Source organism: Opisthorchis viverrini (genome assembly GCF_000715545.1).
Source record: "Opisthorchis viverrini unplaced genomic scaffold opera_v5_208, whole genome shotgun sequence".
Lineage (NCBI taxonomy): Eukaryota > Metazoa > Platyhelminthes > Trematoda > Opisthorchiida > Opisthorchiidae > Opisthorchis > Opisthorchis viverrini.
In genome coordinates, this window is record NW_008751863.1 from 818,610 (window position 1) to 840,327 (window position 21,718).

General features: G+C 38.9%; 2 protein-coding genes across 2 annotated transcripts in view; one reads left to right on the forward strand and one right to left on the reverse strand.

Moving 5' to 3' along the window:
• Positions 1 to 21,718, reverse strand: part of T265_14509 (hypothetical protein) — a gene marked incomplete at both ends in the record, with an annotated part of 36,622 nt that overhangs the window by 8,078 nt on the left and 6,826 nt on the right. The window contains 6 exons of the mRNA XM_009173960.1: positions 2,255 to 2,362; positions 11,855 to 11,932; positions 13,998 to 14,082; positions 15,581 to 15,747; positions 17,071 to 17,185; positions 19,800 to 20,134. Of these exons, the coding sequence (XP_009172224.1) occupies positions 2,255 to 2,362; positions 11,855 to 11,932; positions 13,998 to 14,082; positions 15,581 to 15,747; positions 17,071 to 17,185; positions 19,800 to 20,134 (888 nt within the window). The remainder of the gene's footprint in view (positions 1 to 2,254; positions 2,363 to 11,854; positions 11,933 to 13,997; positions 14,083 to 15,580; positions 15,748 to 17,070; positions 17,186 to 19,799; positions 20,135 to 21,718) is intronic.
• The window catches only part of T265_08217 (hypothetical protein), a gene marked incomplete at both ends in the record, with an annotated part of 141,870 nt that overhangs the window by 3,716 nt on the left and 116,436 nt on the right, over positions 1 to 21,718 (forward strand). The gene's annotated exons all lie outside the window — the stretch shown is intronic.

Genomic DNA, 21,718 nt, shown 5'->3' on the forward strand with positions numbered 1-21,718 from the left:
AAAATAGGAGCAAAAAATGTAACACAAAGCGAAAATTGGTTAGTGAACTGCAAAACGTGGAGACACGGACGACTGGTTTTCTGAGCCCCAACGTTACATCTAGCTGGATGTTGTGAGACAGTTTAGAGGGCCGTTGAATGACCTGACCGGCTGATTCGTGTCACATGACTAAGGCAGACTCCGAGTTTGTACGAAACGGTTTTGACAGCACGGTACCAAGTTTCACAAATTTTTGGCAACTGCCACGGCTGTAGTCAAGCGACGCCGTTGGATAGATCCTCTCAGGCCATTGGGTGCACGGTAAATGACATGAAATGACTCACTCTGAATGACTACGTGCCTAGTGTCAATTAAGTGGGACGCAAACGAGGTTTTAAATAAACTGTAGAGTCTAATGATACTCCGGTAAAACAGATGATCACGTATTCTCTTCGAAAGCTGCCTTGTCGTGTTTATGAGCCAGGATATGTTCCCTCGCTCTAAGCATTTCAGGATTTTTGCTTGATGCGATTTTGTTGCTTCGCTAGGAGGATGCCTAAAGATCCTGACTATGCATCAACCGCATGTTATTTATGCCCAAATCATCACCACCTAAGATTTTGTCTGCGAATGCCAATGGCAGGCGAATACACTTGACCTACATAGTTGAAACGCGTATATATATATATATATATATATATATATATATATAAATCCCTAAACAGCAACATTGTAGGGTAAAGTTATTTCTAAAACGCGGGAAACTCCCGAGTAATGACTTCAAATTTCAGAAGGTAAGGAGGTCATTATTAGTATTATTATTGTTATTATTATAACTATTCATAACTGCGAATTTTACTCTCAATTTTCGAGCAGGTTGCTGTCAGGACATCGCTGATTGATTGATAATCGCTGACCGAGTAATGCTTCGGACCCCAACGACACCTACATAAGGTTATATGATTGTGAGAAAAGCGGAGCAGAGTAAGTTGAGAAAAGGATTATTCCGCAGACTTGCAACCTGAAAAGGTCGGAATGGCTGTGTTGATGATGTAGTTTACACCTGCATTGTGTGACTGCAGAGCTTTCTGATGAGAAATAAAATCATCTGGTTGTTCAAACATACCCAACCTTCAAACTAGCTAATCTGTCGCACTTTGCGCCCCGGACGTCGTTGCTCGGCTGGCTGGGTAAGTTTACACAGCGAATTTGCCACCACATTGAGTTGTTTTTACTCGGTGCATGTTTTGGGGGTGCCATCTTTCAAAAACAACTGCGTATACCCTGCAACATGTGTCAACAAACTGCTATGTCATTATACAACTGCTGACATAAATGATTCGTGATGCCGACATTATAGCCTCAGGTTTACGCTTAGTAGAGTCAGTTTGGACAGCACAGGCAAAAAGTAGAACACGACAGTTATCTGAAAATATCCCCAAAACTCTCCGAAAGTTGTCCTCAGTAATTTAGTCGGAAATCCCAGTGTGGCCGCAAGATTTTTGTGAGAAATCTTCGAACGTACAGCAAGGGATTGCACCAATAATTCAGTAACGGTCGCGGGAGATGGTGTCGTTTTTACTGTCTAGATCTTGTAGCAAACTTGGGATACGATTCCAGTTCAAAGTTATGTCTTGTCTCAAACACATGTTTTGGGTTAAGGATGCTCTCTTTGTGTCTAACTTAGTGGTGGCTAATCATCTGCCTTCCAACAGCCCGGACTTCGATTGAGCAAATTTTATTTGGTACTGCTATTCCCCAGATTGTATGTTTCAGCGCAGCTGCAGACGTTTTGATGCACGCGGTTACCTTTTACTGAAACAGAGAGTAGCGTCCTAGATAGCGTAGGTTAGTGTTGGTGATTTTTTATGAAAAGCCGTTCGTAGTTACAGAGCCACAAAAATGAGTTCTAAGCCCCTCAACTAGCTTTCACAAAGAACTCCAATCCACCGCCACTCGTACATGATGCTTACGTATATTCTAATGTTCTCTGATGCCAGATGGTTAGTTATATTGCTCTCCGGAGGTAGAACAATAGACAACCAAGGTGTTGGAGTAGAAAGTGATCTTTAATTACTTAGATGAGCACAAAAGAAAAATTATACTGATGGTCAGGCAAGTAGTTGACGTCAGGTATGGCTTTTCATTTCACATCTTATTTATTGTGTACTTTACATCTCTCAGGCTCGATTATCTATCTGAAAGCCATTTAATTTACGGATGCATATTAGAAGCACATGTGGAAAAATAGAAATAAAGAAGTCAAGCATCCTACCTGTTGTTTCAGTTGGAACAATTTGAGTAAAATATGAACAGTGATCACTGAAAACAGGACCCAACCAAATATTCGAAATCGGTGCACCCGAGAGGCAATCGTTTCTTCCTGAAACAGGGCAAAATAAATATAGAAATTTTAGCAGCTGAAAAATTACTTCGTGCAGAATATTATCTTACTGAGTGAAGTTTTTTGCCTTGTGTGACATTTACATTTACATTCGTACTTTCGTACCATATACTCTACTACTGCGTCAGTCATGTTTCGAGTCCGCTTTTAGGCGGCTCCAGTGGATGACCTTGAAAATTTTCCATTACAGTTAGCATGCAACAGCATTTGGGATAACAGCACTCATGCCGAAGCACAAGGTCCATTAGCTTGGAGCGTCAAAGCAGTCTGATGTTAGCGAAGATAAGCTCTGCCGCCTTAATCACGGGCAATATATTTACAAGCCAAATGGGTTTGGAGTTGTAACATTTAATTTGGTAGTCTTAAACTACCTCAAATTATAGTATCGTAGAACGAAAAATGCACACACATTGGGTATTAACTTTATGCATTTGAAATGCATAAAAGGATTTATAATATTGGTGGGCATAAAACGTCCATTTTGAGGAAAATCCTACATTAAAAACTGTTGGAATAGAGTTAAATCCGGATAGCTCGTATGGTTGGGTACGTGTGGGACTAACTGAGCCAAAATAAAGTAGACTTACGTTAAGCATGAAAAACTTTGATAGAGTTCATCTACCATTACTGGGATGGTTGTAATAGTGGAGATGTCATGTTTTGTAAAGCATGAACCAAAACCAGCATTGTCTTAACCGCTCAAAGCTCTTGGTCTGGAAACATTGCTACAGATGTGATCATCAGAAATTTAGTAAAACGCGCAGTTAAACGCATCACTAACTTAATTCTAACAGGAGCGGTGACAAGTCTCAAATTTTGTTGCCTATAACTGAATTTAACTGGTCAAGAAGTAGGCGAATAATACCTCCCGCTATCCCTTGCATTGCATTCCCTGACGAACTAATACAGTGCATACGCTGACGTTACATTATTTTCCCGCAAACAGTATATTTACAACGGTCATGAGGCAAGATGACAATCTTCGTTGCCTCGCCGGTTTCCGGAAATATTTGTTATATTAAGCACTGCTGGCGGTGCTGCAAACTGTCAGTCAGTGTTTTCACCAGTGAAACAGTGCTACAAAAACAACCAGCCATATTTGGACAGCCGCTGGGATTTCAGAATACTCACGAATGTAGTGGTGGATGTTTGGTGGAGATAATAGTAGTGAAACATAAGATGAAAAAACGGGTGAAATAACTTGACTACAATCCCTGTTGCTGGGAGAATGCGTAGATCCTGAGGTCCTTGAAAGTTGGAAATTACTAGGCGATATTTTTTTGAGGACTTCGAAATTTCTTGAGATAAGCTGGAAGTTATTGAAGACAAAAATTTATTTGTACTAATCGGGATACTAAATATAGACGACATAATCATTGGAAATAGAGTACTGTCTATCGAGAAAAAGATTGAAACATAGCGAGATCGTCTCAAAATCACCTGAACAGCTCCATCAAAAACACCTGGCCGACTTGTAGAAACACACAAAATCGTAACCAGGTATGCTGCACCACAAAAAGTTTAAAACGTTTCAACCTAGGTCAAAGGTAGTGTTCTACATTACAGTGATTAGTATTCTAGGATTTATGGCTCATCCTATATGGTACTTTTTTAACACTAATTTACTCATTGAATCAAAAGAACTTCGACTTATGTTCATATTATTTCACCATAGGCCTAAATACCCGCCAAACATACTGGTGCAGTTAGTGGTTGGTTAGAACATCCGGCTAAAATTATACAAACGTCTAGTTAACACGTGGGTTAACAGGGAATCCGAGTAACGATGAGGATATCCTGTTGCCTAAAAGAGCTAATGGAACATTAGTACTTCTGGACAAATATAGACATATTGCTGCCCATGTATTTATGAACAAATAATGTCGAATCTTATATTTGATAAGTCACAAGCATCATTCAGCCACCATTTTAATATGAATTCTGGTTAAATCATCACGTTTATCAGATGGCAGCATGAGCTTAAGTTAACTTTGGTTTTTTGTCTACTTAGATGGCATTGCCTTGCAAATGCGCATGCAACTGCGCACGCCTAGAGCCTGAAGCCTAGTGAAGAGGCACGGATAGTGGTTGACGTTTACAGGATTGCATTTCAACTCAATATAAATACCCAGCACAAGTTGAGTTCCAAAGGGTTTACGCAGGCTTATCTCTAAAATTTGGTGCTGTCAAATCACATGGCAATGCTTATATAGGTAATGACCATGAGTAATGATTCGGAACAAAGAAACACGCGGTTTTTTTAAACACGTCATCATTTACTTTCGCCATATGTGCAAGAGAGGTTAAATGATATTTAATATATTGCTTAAAATTACGGAGAGTCTACTAAAAGAAAACCAAACACATAAATGGATCATAACAAAAGTTTAGACCGTTTCAATGTTACTGAAAAGCCATTTGAAGAATGTTCTTCTCATTATAGATTTGGGAATGCTGTGCAAAGATTTTAGATGGAAGCTTCCATGCTTCGCCATCTGGCATTCTAAAACGCGCTTGTTATTAAAACCATCTATTAATTGTTCTCGTGCGCCTTGGAGAGAGTCAGGTTGTGTTGTGGATACATCTACAAAAGTCGTGTATGGTTGATTTCCACAAAGATTCAAGCCCGCATGCTATTGTTTTGAGGAAATTATACAAATAATGACACTAGCCTACGCCTTTATTTCATGCAGAAATTAGGTTTTCGTTTATATCTTCAATATTTCATAATGCAGAAATTAGGTTTTCGTTTATATCTTCAATTTCATATTTCATAACAATTGTTTTCACCCATGATTTACTAAAATAAGATGTTCGCAAGACACAAAAAGCCGACTCGAAGTTATTTGTTCCCAAAATCAGAAATTAATCCTCCACCTCAGCTGAATGTCATAAAAATTTATTGGATTTCTCTGTCAGTATTAATTATTTAGTTCTTGGACATTTGACCCAAAAACCAGACCACTTCGCATGTACTGGTATTGCATTCTGATATTGTCGTCTGAGACCACACAAGGCAAGCAATAACGCCTAGTTGGGCGGCGAATTCATCGCTAACACAACCGCGTGTTTCTTTCGAATACCCATTTATTACACAAGTAAAAGGATCTGTTTTTCTTTGTTTTTATTTCCCGTCAGGTTGTGCAAGCAAACACACAGAAGTTATCAAGGCACTCTATTAAGGTGGAGCGCCAAAACAGAAGAGCTTGATGGGTGCTATGGTAATTTCACTTGTAGAAGCAACGTGAGATTAAAACCGCTCGACTCATTCTCTATTACCCTGACGAAATAATGAACTTATTAAATGTTTTTTTGCGCTGTTTCATTTGCTGGTTTTCATTCTTAATCTTTCAAGATAACTTGGAAAAGTTTCTCACTTGCAGGCACACTTGATGACATTTTTCATTAAAAACAACTCCACATCAAATAGATTATTAATATTTATATATATTATTAAATATGCTAACCGCAGTAGCTATTAATCTGCTAACAAATCTATCAGCACAGAAGACAAGCTAAGCAGTTGTACTTCAGTCCATGTTAAATTCAAGATCATAATCAGGCCAGAACAAAAAAGTCAGTTAAATTTCCTGAGGTCAGCATTGAAAATAAAACTTACGGCACCTGGGAGCTCAAATTCTACCAAAAGTAAACCTGAAAGGGCTAGTATATTCAATTAGATGGCTTTTACTCTTTGCAGCCGAAACGTAACGTAATTAACTAAAATAGCGATAACGATATGCTCCACTGACTGTTTACAAAACAACTTCAAGTTCTCGGAGCTGAGCAGTCTTTGAGGGTTCGTGCTCAAGACCCTTCAGTATAAAAAGCCCAACATGAACGGTGTTCAGTTGCTACGTAACCTCCATTCGAGGCCTGCATTCAAGAGCGACTGAACTGCTGAGCCAGTTGCCGAAATCCCAGGAACTGTGTTGATACAGCATGTATGGCTGTCAATCTGTGGGTAAGTTTCACTTTCAACTCCTGTATTAGGTTCGGTTTAAAGGGGCAATTGCTAGCTTTTTTCTTCATCCTTGGCGTGCATTCGTTTGTATGCTTGTGCCAAGCATCTTGTGTTGTTTTTGGGACAATGTGTTTGTTGTACAGAATGTAAAACCACAGTCCCGTACCTCTGTATATTAGTTGAAAGAGTCTGGGCTCACGGAAAACTACACCACATTTGTCTGAAACCTGTCATTCCATCGACAAAGAGCAGGTAGGCCATAGCATATATCTCTGGACCAATCAAGACTACTGTCAGTTGGAGGTGAGTGAAATCAGACTGCTATACCCACAACTTTACGCCCAAAAGAAAATTGTGCGACCTACGGCCTACAAAATACCTGGCCCTACGTACTTGCCGGACAATAACATCACTTATTTGATTTGGTGACCCACTTAACCATGTGCTCACTTTCAACCCATTTCCCTTTTTCTACTTTCCTCATTACAGAGTAGGTACCCCAGATTTTTATATAACCATTTCACTTGATTTGTGATGCATGAAATAATAGAAACAATCACAGGAAAGTACTTACAGGTTAATTGTCCTCGTTCTTCCCATGATCAAACTAAAGTTCTCCAACTTTTACACTGCCAAGGATCATCTCCAACAAGACACTAGATGACTAACATTAGAACATTAGTGACACACCTCGCTCAAAACTGATTTTATGCTCTCAGTTAACGGAATTGAGAATCAAATTGGCGTGTGGCCTGTTGCGCTCAATCCACGTGTGTGTGGTGCATAGGGTAGAGGGAACTGAGACAGCTAAATTCTGTCAAAACTGGTGGTGCACGAAGACATCAAATGACTGGCAGGTCACTCAAAACTGCACTTCACTCATACACCATGGAAGCCTTATCGCACATCATCAGAGTCGATACGACGCTTCCCAGGCTAGCACTTGAAAGGCAAACACTGAAGTACTTTTCGATTTGTTTATTTTGATCATCATCTTTGGGGTAGTCGGAAGTCATAGTTTGCAACCACTTGTCTGGCCATTCAAAGGCTTGCTGGCCAACCTGATATAAATGCGGCGACAGTCTATACATGGCATCTTGTGGAGTTGTTATGGTAATCGGACCGATCATTTTTTTTGTGAGCTATGGTCTCTTTTGGTGTGTTGAATATTCGAAAATAGCGAAAGCTGCGGTTTGTGCAAAATTTTTAGTAATATGATTGCACACACTGAAGGATCCTAAAGAAGTTCGGTGCCGGTTTGAGAAGCCATTTGAATTGGAGCTTTCTTCAACTCAACTAATAGATAGATGCGCTAATTATAGCAAACATTTTTTGGATTATAGATACAAAAGTCGGCGTAACGTCAAATTCTAATCAGCGTTTTGGTTGTATTTGCCTGCCAGGTTACCACAGACTTTTCGGAAGTTTCAAGGTCATCCCTATAACACAAAACAATAGTTCAAGAGCTTCGTCATCCCCATGTTTGATTGTGACTATCATCAGTCTTCATGCTGTCATAACGTGCGATTGGTAGCAATACATCAAGAACTTAGCAACTTGAAACAAATCTGGTCTACTGCACAGTTCCTAGGTACAAATTAGTCAAAAAACAAACAAAAGCGACATGGTTTCAATAGAAACCACGAGTTGATTTGTATTGATCAGTTATATTTACGTATGTAAGCAGTCAACGTGGAATGGAAAAGTTTACAGATCTCTGAAAAGTAGAATTTGAGTTTTCATCACCTGCTTGGAAAAATCGGTGTCATATCTATGGATTGAATTGAAACAAGATGCAGAAAAATTAACTGCAAATCCATAGGCTGACGAACAAATCAAACAATGCTGTTCCACCAGTGCTTGGGTCGGATTGCTCAAAATGCGAAGAATAATTCTCAGCATTCTGAGCAAATTTGACTGAATAATTTTTGAATCTGAAGATCCTTTCGTCCAAAACGCCTGAGTTTATGATTGAGCATGCTTCATAATGCTCCGATGAGACTAATAGCCTGAATAAGTTTTACCCAGGAGAAAGTGATGTACGGAGAATGTGAAAATGATGTTGTAGAATTGGAAGATACGCCAACAAGCGGAGTTAAGGAAAATCAAGTATAGTTGCACCTCGCAGCATTTTATGAAATGGTACAGAAAACAGAGTGATCCTTGTCTGAACTTGATGAACAATGAACGAAGTATATAGCCATATATGGTGGCAATTCGGTCACCTTCGAATACCGATTTCAGCATTTCTCTATCTTATACCGATACCGTCGAATGGTTCAAAAATCGTTAATTACTTAAGCTGATGCGTTAAATCGTAGATTATCCGACAAAATCCCTTTATATGGTCCGCATGATAAAATTCAGAGATTTATGAGAGATTTATGTTGCTCTCCACGGTTGCACTCAAGCAGCGATCGCAGAAAAGTGGCCGGTGAGTTTTCGCACTGTTTTGGTAGGCAATATGTTTTCAAGCAAACTGGTGGCAGTTTTATGTAATTTGATATCAAGTTCTCTTTTACGGTCATTGGGCATTCAGTTATGATGAGTAGAACAGTTGATAAGCAGGTTTTGATTGAATTTCGAAAGAATTGAGGATTCTGCAAGCATTTTTCACTGCAAGTGTACGCTGCTCTCACTGATCTTACTGTTATGTAGACATACCTGGATTCAGTGTTCCGATTTTGTGGACCAATTTTTAATGCCTGACAGTAGAATTCATGCAAGCACACACGAGAATATTAAGCTCATAATCGCTGAAACGTCATCTTAAGAACAGTATTAGGAGTATTTATGGAAACCGTGTCTTTAGGACATTTATGCAAACACAACATGTAAGTTCTTCTTATGAATACTGATTATCAAGCCACTAGTAAGATTAAAATGAAATTTGAGGTACGGAGCAAATATAGCGTCCGTTGCACTTTATGTACTAGGATAGGTTTTTACCACTTCTAAACAGCTTGCCAAGAAGCGTTTCTGAAGGTAGGTAATTCTCTTGTGCCTGATTTCAATAGATCATATATGTTTTGGATGATCCAGTTATTCACTGTTTAAGTCGATTAAATCATAAATGTTGGTCCCTCATTAATTTCCATTTGACATTAGCATGCAGCTGACGAAATTACATTACATTTCTTTTAGTGACAAAAGCCTGGCAAATTACCGAGCTGATTTCAGAGAAACTCACGGTTTCGTAAACTCTACTGCTGTTAGTCCGATTTTCTATCTGCAATTCGTCGTTGATAACGTAAGTTGTAATGACGGCCAAAATCAAAGCAAAGTAGATGAGCTGGAAGAAATGTACCCAGCGACCATAAATCTTCCTGAATAAAGAGAAGAATAACACAACTGACTATAGGTCACAAAAATTCCAGCTGAGCAGTCAAACGAATCTCGTGATAAAAAACTGCTTGTTAGGGTGCACATTGTCATGGTTATTGCCGACGGTGTAGTTTTTTGGATGCGCATTTTGCGTTCGTCGGTCTATTTATCACCTAGCTGGATAAATGATCGATACACTTGGCAAATTAGCACAGTGATTTTCATTTTTGTGCTACACAGGATTCTGCAAATGACCGTTTTGCAGCTGCCCAGCGGTCAATTGAAACCTGGTAGGATATGTTCATCTAAGAAGGGGACTTTTCCGAATCGATGCCTAAATTTGAGTAAGACGTAATATCTAGTTTCAGAAGGCTGCAACAATGCGTTTTACATTGTATCTGAAAACATGGACCCCTTCAATGGAATAGCTGGTTGATTTTAATTCCAAAGTTTAAGCTTCGTCAGTGGTGTGCGACCATTTTGGATTTTGATCTATTATGGCGGTGGAAAGATTTATTTAAAAATCATTAGTAGTAAACACTTTATTTTACATTGGACGAGTCGACTAAAATATGCATCAGCTGGGATCACTCATCTGAGCGAAGCAATTCGTTTTGTCATTTCTGTTTCTGGCACTTACATTTAAGGAACTCCAAACCAGTCTAATGTTTGTTTAATCACAGGTACCACTGGTCCAGGACATCAGAAGGTTATTCACTCAAAAACCTGAACCCCGATTCACAAACTGCATCAGACAACCCTGCTTTCCACCTCGCCTTTGACCAAATGTCCTGTTCTAGGATCTAATTTGACTTTTTATATTTATGCAAACATTTGCAAGTTAATTGTCCAAGTGGCACCTATGCAAGTGTACCATTCCGGGGGGGGGATACCTGAAAGAATTGCTCTATCCTAAATAAGCCAGTTTGCCATTCAATCGCATGTGAGATTGATATATGCCTATTGCATAGAGAGGAATTAACCAATAAACCTGTGATTTTACTGAAGAAACCCATTTACATAAAGCAAACTCTTCCACTGTTACCGCTTCGCTAACCAGTCGGCTTTGTTCACTTTTCAGCAAGAAACACCAAGATTAATGTTAAGACTTTTTCACTGCCGGCAAATAATCACTGCACGCAATGGCCGAAACGGCAGTCAGTGAATGGTGGTATATTACAGTCTTATTGTTCCACCATTGTTCAGCCTAAATAAATGTTTCACACAAAGCTAAATATATTACAGGTCAGCCGCATAAAGCCCATTTCGAATATACTGAATAAAATTGCCAACAGGATGATGTTTGCTAGAAAAAATTATCTAGTCCAATAAAAATTCGACCGTTAGAGCCCGCGTCGTATAACCACTATGGAAAACTCAGAATCTGTTTTTTTTAAACATGCATTAGCGACAGACAAGATTGGGATTAATTAATTTCTGCAGACTCTCACCGAGAAGATGAAGGATTTACAGTCTAAAACCGAACCGGGATCCACTGGCCAACATATATACCGTTCACACAGTTAGGAGAATCTCTAATGACAGGATACATAAAACTAGAATGAAGATGCATTCCTAGAAGTTTCGCTAATAAAGCAATTCTAAAGTAATACTTTCTGTGTTAAAATGATGCGGTAAAAGTAACCAAAAACTACTCACCACTTTAAATCTAGATATGTTGAACATAGTGGATGGAACAAGAGCTCCCTGCGTTGAAGTTGGGCGATGAGCTATAAGACAGAACGAAATATATTGTTTTTGATTTAAAAAATTAATTACTGAACGTTTGGTTTTAACCTCTTTCAAAGTTCTTCAAACTAAACTTTTTTGCAATCTACTAACTGAAAACATCGGACATCATTGTTCCCGGTGAGGAATTACGGAAATAATCGTTCAACCTAGAATAATTGTTCAAGAATTGTGTTGGCTCCTCACACGTAGGAGCCAATGCCTTTACAATATCACTTCCAAAGCTACAACAACGTTATTCATAATTTTTGCATACTGAAATTGGATCGGCCGCACATGCACTTTTGGACTGTTTGTTTGCGACAAAAAATTACGACCTGCGTATTTTCTTCACAGAGCGTCGACCCTACAGTGAAGCAAGTTCAGTCCTTCACTTTTTGTTTTATCCCAATAGCCTCAAATAAAAACTTATTTTTTGTTTGCAGAAAACTTACAGAAACTCGGTGCAAAGGATCTTTGACACGCTCATCGATGTCCTTCTCTCTCTGAAGTACTGAAAAGTCATAAGTAACCTGAAACGGAATGCCAAAACCGTAACGCGCAGACCTTGCTAACCAATCCAAGGAGTACGTCAAAATGCATAAACCATAATACAAAGCAATAAATAAAGCAACGTACACAAGCCACTGAACAGATTATAGTATTTGGCTCCCGTTTGCCAAGAATAGTGGGTCTTGAAGATTCCAATAGGACAACTGATGGGTGAATGAATTTAGGTCCCTGTAATAACTCTATCATACTGCGTGCCTTAGTTTTATCTCGCAGTATTGTGTTAGTGAAATATCCGTAATAGTAATAAAAAACACGAGAAAAGTGGCTTCATTCCCCTCACATTTACCGAAATTTACCAAAGTATGCTGAAATGTCTTTTCTTAATTTTTGTTTTCATACACTAGAACAGCCTTGGGGAAATTTGGTGTCCATCCACCACTCAGAAAAATTGCGGTGCGAAATCCCCTGCGCCGCCTGGACTGTCTTTTTGGTAATATTTATTGGTGGTTCTATTTAAAAAATGCAATAAATCCATCCTTATCCGTGGATCATCTATGGCTGCTGATTTTTGTAGCATGTAATCAGCTATATGATTCATCCGCAATAGGATTGAATATAAGGCCACCCACCTCAAATCTCAGAACTCTAAGTAAATTGTTCTTAACGAGAATAAAGCAGCTGAGTGGTGCTTTAAGGATGTTGGCGTACACTGCCTTTATTTGCAGGACCTAATCTCCAACGAAACTCACAAAAGTTCCAGTACTGCAAGTATAAAAGTGCATATGCATTCAGGGTTTGAAAACGCATTTCAGATGCACTCAGGTTTAACTCAGGCATTTCCAAATAGTACTGTACCGGCATCCCAAATTGGCATTGCATGCTCCTTGACGTCAATGTTAACTTGCGTAAATGCAGAGGCCAGATTTGGAGCTTAAAAGCTCTTGTTCATCTCCATCCATTCAAGTACTGTGGCTCATTCCATATAAATGATTCAATCATGGAAATACAGAAGGGCAATTCAAAATGTAATTTATGGATGATTTCTAAACAAATGGGCATCTGATGAGTTCAGTATTACACATTTTAGAGTAAGAATGCACGTGTCAAAACATCGAAAGCCGATAGGGCAAGAACTAATTTTATTATGTTTCAGAAAGCTTTATTCAAAAGCAGTTGAAAACATCTCACTAAGTGATGAAGATATATTTCTTAGAATGACGTGACAATTTGCATCTTTGGCTAAACAGTAACATTTTGTTTATTTCAGAAATAAATTTTGGTATTAGAAGGGATACAGGTAATCAAAAGCTACAATTCTAACTCCGGACCAACACTTTTGCATCTTCAAACGTTTTAAAAAAGCAAACGTTCCAACTCCATACTAACGATTCTTACAAACAGGAATAAAAAGTTGATAAAAATTGTGTTTCGTTATTTGTTCGTGAGGAAACGTAGTTTAAAAAATCCATTGTTGAATCATATGCACGTTTAGTTGTAAATTCATAGAAAATGTTTTTATGCGCAATTTATTTTGGGTAACCCAAGTCGGAATTTGATAGTTTACAGTGAATATAGAATCATCTCGCATACGATAATGAAACAGAATCTGGGCCAAAACTAAACTTAGTTCGAACATCTTTTACAGTGTAATTGTGAGGAATATTATGGACAAACTGCCGAGCATTTGTTAGTGGCATGGCACTGTAGATTTGAAAAAATATTTGGCATTTTAAAATAACACTTCCGTGTTTCTTACAGTTGCGTTCCACCCAAAGTCCTTTTCACACATTTTGTGTTATCTCGCGATGGTGCAATTATTCACTTGAGATGCATTACTGCACACCCCTTTTTATAATGTAATTCTGCCAAACTGCTGACATGTAACATGTAGTAAGACCGTGTAGTACAATTTTCGCTCACCGTTCTAGTCCCCGTCCTTTCATCCTTTTGTCGCGTTATACTTTGTGACATGACCAGCTGTCGAGAGAACAAAAAATAATCATCGAAACAACAGAAATATTTTAACTGTCACGAATTGTCAGATCGACCAAGCAAAAAAGAGACAAATTATTTTTTTTGACATACCGCGTAAAGGGATGGAATTTCTCGTATTAGTCCATCTAATACGCAGTGTGTTGTACCGTCAAACTGGTTCCAGATTTCTGGCCATCTGTAGCAAAATAAAAATGATTGTGCACCACACCGTGAGCATTTGAAAATTCCTGGGTGGATGAATCTGTAAAAGCTACGGAAAACCCATCAAATATGCTTTTTTTGGGTCACAAGTTAACACGATACACTTGGGCTTAGTGACCACAGAGAAAGTCCATTTTGCCTTACCAGCCGATGAAGTGTCTGTGAACTTAAACCATCTAATACAACATCTTACATGGTTGTTGAAGACTTGGAGCGCATTATCGCACAACTACCGGTCTGATTTTCCGAAATAATGAAGCAAACACGCATGAAAGTTGTTCATTATGTGTTGGTTTACACCTCCATTTTTCATTGAAAATATTTCTGAAATGGGTTTTTTCTAAGCTGCTGAAACTTTACGTAAAATTCTCGAAAATACGGTCCAGACAGTTATGCCTGCCCTGCAATGCTGGATGAGCTAAGCTTTCCCGTGAGTAGTTTTATATTCGGATTCGTAAACCATTGTGCTGCTGAGTGTTGCTATGTACATGTATGTATGCGAAACCCGGATTGTTTCAAATGAAAAGTCGCCTGAAAAGCGATTGGGAGAAAGGCTACTGTTGTAATATTCAGCAAGTGCATAGAGACCGTACACGCTAATGCAGAGCGTACCAGATGCCGAAAAATTGACTTTCCAACAGTTTAAATAAAGTTGAAGGCGCGGCTCTTGTACGTGGTTGTCGGATCAATTTGACTCGTTTTCAGTATTTGGAGTGTTTAGCATTGTAATCCACGGTATTTGTGAAGAACCTGATAATTGAAATGAGATATAACAGCCTGTGCGTCCTTTTCATAAGATGACGCCTATCTGGGATTCTGTTTGTAAGGTCACACTAACTTCACTGTACTTGTTGATGACTGAAAAGCTTCGGACTTATGAAAGCATAGGCTGGCAACATAGAACGAATATTTTGAAGCTTCGGTTCCTATGTTCTTAGTGAAGATCATCAGATTGGCGTAACTGGTTATACTATGTGACCGCTCCTGTAACGGTTCCAGGCTACTTGTAGAAGGTCAACGCGTCCGCTGACCAGAGTTTTATATCTAGTGTACTTAACTTTGTCCGTGTATTTCTCATTTCATCTAATCAGCAGACAAAACAAACCAACCAAATGCAAACACTCGTGCATTCGATCCCCCGATACTGTTGGTCACACAGTGATCTTGCTTGAATAGTCTAAATTCAGAAGAAAAGCCTTGTGCGTCTTAGATCTTTAGAGCCAAAACGGATTTTTTGGTATTATTGATCCCTTACTGAACCATAATACAACTCCTGGTTACTGCATGTATTACTTTAACTCGTATTTTGATTCATGTGCAGATTTACGCCGGAACTATGGATTGTGTTGCCTAATTCTCGTACCGCTATAACAAATAAAAATATCTATGGGCCGAAGCCAAATTTACTTTTTTGAATCAAAATTCAACGCTGTTCTGTCCAAACTAAACTGTGAAAGGGACGTGGCGCTTACCGCTGATGCATAATGATAGCTTTTAGAGTGTTGTAATGTCTTCTATTCAGTGCGTCTGTTACGAAGTAGACTCCGTCATTCGATGGGACTATTTGCGCACCCGAAGTGAGAAGAAAGTCCACAACTTCACTGCAGTCGTTTGTAGCAGCAAAATGCAGTGCAGTAAGCTACGAAGGGAAAACACGACATGACAATACTTGAGAAATGCAACTTTAAACTTAATTACTGTCAAATCTTTAAACTTGTTATTGGATCAGTTAATGCAGTGAAATTTCTCGGCTAAGTCAGTTTTACTCGAAATTTTTACAACCTTCATTTGGGACCAAATGGTTTATTAAATTCTAATTTGGGACGTATCTGTACCAGTGAGGATGTACATGGTGTAGTTGTACAAGTGGAATAATCACATTTTTCGTCAGCTATCACAACTTATTTTGACCACGATTACCACAGATTACAGAACTTGAGATAGCGCAAAGTTAAGGCAAAGGGTCTGTAGTTCATACACACTCTCGATGTTCTGACCGCCTCTAACTGGGCGTTGACCACGTGCCAGTATTTCAACCATCATGGCTACATTCGGGCACCGAAAGGGTGTTATTGCGGAATGATATCACGGAAAACAATGGTTCTCTTGAGGCCCTTATGTAACATAGATATAAATGCTGTGCCTCCAACTACGTCATAAAGACAATGTTTGAGAGATGGTTTCGGTCAATAAGTGATTTAGATCCGTTATGTAACGTGTTTTAATGTGCTAGTAGAGACATCAAATAGGTCTCGCATAGCTGCGTTAAATTATCTTGCATTACTGAAAACTACGGCAGAATAAACGGTTGTTGGAATTGAAAAAGCTGGTTTTAGGCAACTCACACTTTCGCAGTTTATTTCATGGACATGCGGTTTATATTCTAAGTTTGCCTCACAATTTAATCTCATTTTTCATTGATGAAAGTGTGGCCATTAATTCCTCAAATTATGCCAAAATTCAAAATGCACTTCGTGACTTGCTAGGGTCGCCAATATCCATGAGCTATATTACTCTAAATCTACAACTTAAAATAAGTTAGCCTAAATTGACTAACAACTTTTCCCGAAGCATTTCCTGTGCTCCGTCTCGTGCTAATCACGTATACAGTTATATTCATACACTAAAAATAAAAATCAGGTTCCGAAAAAGAGTCCCAACATGGTATTTGAAAGGCTTAGTTGTCAAACACCTCTGCTTACGTTATATGTTTCCTACTTTAGGGTATAAATGACCAACTCAGAATCCTTTTCAGATGCCAGACGTTGATTCTCACTGCAACTCATCCATGGATTCTGTCTCAGGGATATTTTATTCCTCCTTTCAAGCCTTCAATTCTCACTTTTTTGCCTGCAGAACTGATTAAGAAGTTCAAACCAACAGCGCCAAAAACGAAGCTTAAAGTAGCTGCTACAAACTGAAAAGACAGATCGCATGGGTGATCAAAATCTCAATAACTTACTCCTTCGAAGTTGACCTGATCTAACATTGCAGGACTTAATTTTAAAAGCACCTGACAGATTTCTAGCTGTCCGCATCGGGCAGCCAAATGGAGAGGTGAATTGCCCGCGTGACATCTGAAGAAATAAAATAAAAGAACTAGCATAAAGTCGAAACTGTTTTGCTCTACTCGTTTTAAAACTAGATTATATGGATTAATACATTTCATCACCGGATCCATGGCTGTAATAAATGGAGTGAACCGCATGTAGAAAGGATGGTAAAAACAATGCTCCAAAGGATGAAATAAAAGTGAGCGTACAATGGTTTCAAAAAGGCTACTTTCCACAGCACGCCATGTAGAAATTAATCAGGTGTTTTTTGTGTTGTTAAGTTGCAACGAAATGCTTTTAAAGAAAACGTTATTTTGCTCAAGGTGGCCATGTGTAATTCTTCCGCGAGGTGTGCGTCCAGGACGCATCACAAATCCCCTTCAGCAGTCCAGTTCCACAAACTAATGTTTGAACTCCAGCAGCTGATAATACAGAAATCGTTTTAGACTAGAACCGCAAAGGTGTTAATCTGAAACAAGGTATGACTAACGGGAGTAAATTTCATTCAAAATATGTATTTAGGAACACAGTCTTAAGAAATCGGCAGTTATTCGGGGCAACCTGTTTCCTCAGGCCAGTATACCTGATCGGTTTGCTTCCACTACCTGCATAATTCTATTCCTGATGGAGACATAAACTTTTTGAATTGTTGGTCGACTAATCCATAGAGGGCTGCACATCTAGGTAGACAGATAACTCGGCTTTCGAATCTAGTGCAATGTACAAGTGTCGCGCATCGTGAAAGTTCGGAAACAATAAACTGCCTGAAAGTCGTAATTTGGACACATCAAGAAAGTGAAGATACACGTAGGCTCTTCAGAAAGCTACGTAATAATATTTACGCCAGACAGCATAGAATAAAGATGCTTATCAAACCATGTACAGAGGAGCCCTGTTTTGTCCTTGGATATTTTGAAAGATTTGTTAAATAGGGTTATTTGCGTAGCGGGGACATCGTAGTGAGGACGAATAAATCCACGCGTATTATTTTCGGCCTGAACTCCATCAACATTTAGCTGCAAAATATCTCTTAAGTCCTTAAAATATTGAGTAGAATTTTTTTTAAGTACAAAATGTTCTCAAAATCGAAAGTATTGGACAAGTCTTCAGACTTAATACACAGTACACTGTCAAAGTAGCCGTCTGTGGGATTTATCAGTTTGAACTATTCCTCAGAGGTGGAGGAAAACAATCCTTGGTTTAAAAAGCAAATTGGCTGGAAGTTTATCTTGAACTCGACCATTTTGAAAGCGATTAAAATGGAGGGTTAGTGGCTTCTTCCGTAGCAAATAGCATATGGGTATTTTTGTGTAATGTACAATAAACAGGCCGCCAGGAGGTTTGCTGCGAAGATATTCAATGCGGTTTTTATTGTGTTGATACACCTACCGAGTGATGGCTGCACGTAAGTTAAGGAATACCCACAAGTTACTACATTTTGGCGGTCGTCAGTTATATGTGGCCCCCAGGTTATAGAATTACTCCATTGTATATTTGAACACATGAATGAAATCTAAAGCCTGGCTTTTCGAGGCAGAGATCGGTTATTTTTATACCAGAGACTATGCCTATTAATGGCTCCGGAGAAAAAGATATGGTGGTGGATTTTCTGCTAAATTTTAGCTGCATTGCAGTTAAACGAACCGCATGCATTTCTGCAGCGGAAAGCGATTTGTCCTGTAAAATCTTCACAGCTGCCATTTATATGCACCCGAACCATGCCGGTTGAGAGTCGAAAGTCAGCCGCCAGGAACAGTGGAGTTTAAGTGTCTCGGTTAGAGCATAGAAGAATAAAAATCCAATGGAAAATGAGATTTCGGTAAAGGATATTATGTTATTCCTGGCAAGTAGGTGGCCTGTTGTATTCCATGGTAATTGTGGTCCAGTAAGAATTCAAACATGATGGTTAATTTAAAACAAGTTATGGTGGATAAGATAGTTTTTTATCAAGGTGAAAACAATAATTTCGGTAATTAGGTTACTTTCAGTGAAATGCTAGGTATTTTATGGCATTCACCTGTGGGGTAAATGCAGTAGAATGTTCTTCTTTGGGTCAGGTACGGGAAGTGTTTTATTCCTGTAAGATTCCTGTGTAGATTTTTGTACGTTACCACAGTTTACTGCAGTTAGACAGACATAATATTATAATGCATGAGAATCATGAGAATATCACAAGCAAACAATTTTGGCTGATTACATGATTTACTTTGAACTAGAAAAGTTATGTCGCATCCAAAAAAAACTTTAATATTCCAGGATTTTCGATAAAACAAGTAACCATATTTTGGCAAAATTAGTTTGCTTAAAACTGCTTTCTGACTAGCATTTACAAATCACTTTTCGTGACGAATTTTGTAACTGCACATACAATGCTATATTGCTCATCCAGGTAAACGGTTGGTGGGAGCTATGTGTGCTTCCAGAGCTCCCACAAACAGGGTTTTTGTCTAGGCGTTCCTGTGAAGGGTTGGAAATGTCTCCGTCATTTCCATCTACCGAATGTACCTCATAATTATTCCTACTCTACTGTTATGTGCAACTGGCAGTAAACTTTGAACAAACTATCAGGTTATCTAGTTCTTTCCGAGTTAAGGACAGTTTCGATGGTGTCACCACGCAAAGAAGAACAGTAACTTACTTTCGGAATATCCCGCCCTTTTCCAGCAACATTTCGGTGATATGTACATGTCCTTGGGTCACGGCCCGATGTAGGGGATTCTGTCCCAACATGTCTTCTTGGTACAAAGCTCGAATACCCTCAGGTGATTCCAGTAAGTATTGTACAACTTTATTCCTTCCATGTTGCGCAGCTAGATGCATTGGCGTGTCACCATCGGCGTTTCGATCCAGAATTGTCACACCCAAACGTAAGAGACTGCTAACCATACAGTGGCGTCCATGTTCTGCTGCGTAGTGGAGAGGTGTGCAACCAGAACTATCTTTCCTAAAAACAAGATCCTCAGAAACCAAGGACTAGGGGGAATACGCCAAGAAAAGAGAGATTGTTAGTTATTTGGGTAGATTATTGAAAAATACCCTGGCTAATACTTAAAATGGGACAATACCAAGTGAATGTATCTTTTCGGGTCTATCGTCAACCATAGTCGCAGTCACATTAACGAAGCTCAGATTGAAAACAGGTTTCCCGGTACACGCATCCAACATGATGAGGTCTACACTTATCTCCACAATACCTGAATGCATTCTGCAAGCCACTGTTAATTAAAATGTTGGATACATGTTGTGCCCCCAGATTAAACTTGATTCCGGAAACTGAGAGTAAATTGTTACTTTTTCCGCAACCATAATCTTTTAGCTAATGCTTTTGATCGCCGTATTGTTTATTGGTTTCTTACGATGTGGTTCCTGATGAATAATGTGGGAATGTTTGTGGAATGAGTGAAGAGGATCAGAAAACAAAAGTACAGCAAACCCCGCACATAAACTAGTGGAAAAGTTGGTTGTTTTAATCCATTAGCAGACTCATAGAAATAGACACTGTGGAAATTTCCCCTGAGCTATATATTTTGGTGAACATACGTTTCACCGAAACTTATTTATTTCAGGAAAACTGGTGCTGCCGTAGGTAAGGAGCAAAAGGTTTAGCACTTTGTTTCTTTCTGTTCTCAGTCAAGTGAGTGCCAAGAAAAAAATTAGTGACAAAATTTCCTGTAATACCCTGATACAGCGTTCGCTATAGGAGGCTTCCTTCTTATTCTCTAAGCGTTTCTCTTAAGGAGGATGAGTTCTCAACTGATTGGAGAAATTATCATAGATAAACTGACACACATCATTTCGCATTGTAAGCATTCATCACTGATCACGTCTGAATAAGGACGTAGAAACTCAAAATTAGTACAAATAGTGCCTCATGTTTCTACGCATGACCACGCTACCATCCAGAAAATCTAGCATCTTCTCTCTTCTTTGATCTTTCCTCTGGCAAATTGAATAGAAATGTCAAATCGCACATGTATCCAATTCCTTTTTTCAGAAAGCTGCATTTGGGCTCCTCATTACTGGATTGGAAGAGATTAGTTCGCTATTTATCATATTCCATATTCGCCAAGCTACGTTAGGATCTCCGGCCTGTGCGGGACAGCAAATATTTCAGTTAATGTACATAGCTCAAGTATACAAATCGTAGGTTATAAGCGGTCCTTCAATCCGCAAAATTCTATCTATAGGACTCCGTAAACATGGACCGAAATCTCTCGAAAATGATTTGATTTCACCCTACTTAAAAAACTGGAAAAATTTAGGTATCTGAAAATGTTAAATAAATTTACCTAATTCAAGTATGTATATCAGCTTTTCATTTCATTCTCGTTAAATAGTTTGATGCGTTTGTAATTACAACTTTTATCGTACGCTGCCAATTGAAAACGTAACTATTTGATGGATTATCGAGGGCACCTGAAAGCTTTAGTCCAGGTCAAGCATCAAACGATCAGGTTGAAACACCTAAATATTGGAAAAGCTTTAATTTTCCTCACTTTGGTGAAGGATGTGTAGTCGCAACAGTCACGCTAATCCAATCTCATAGTACTTTCATTC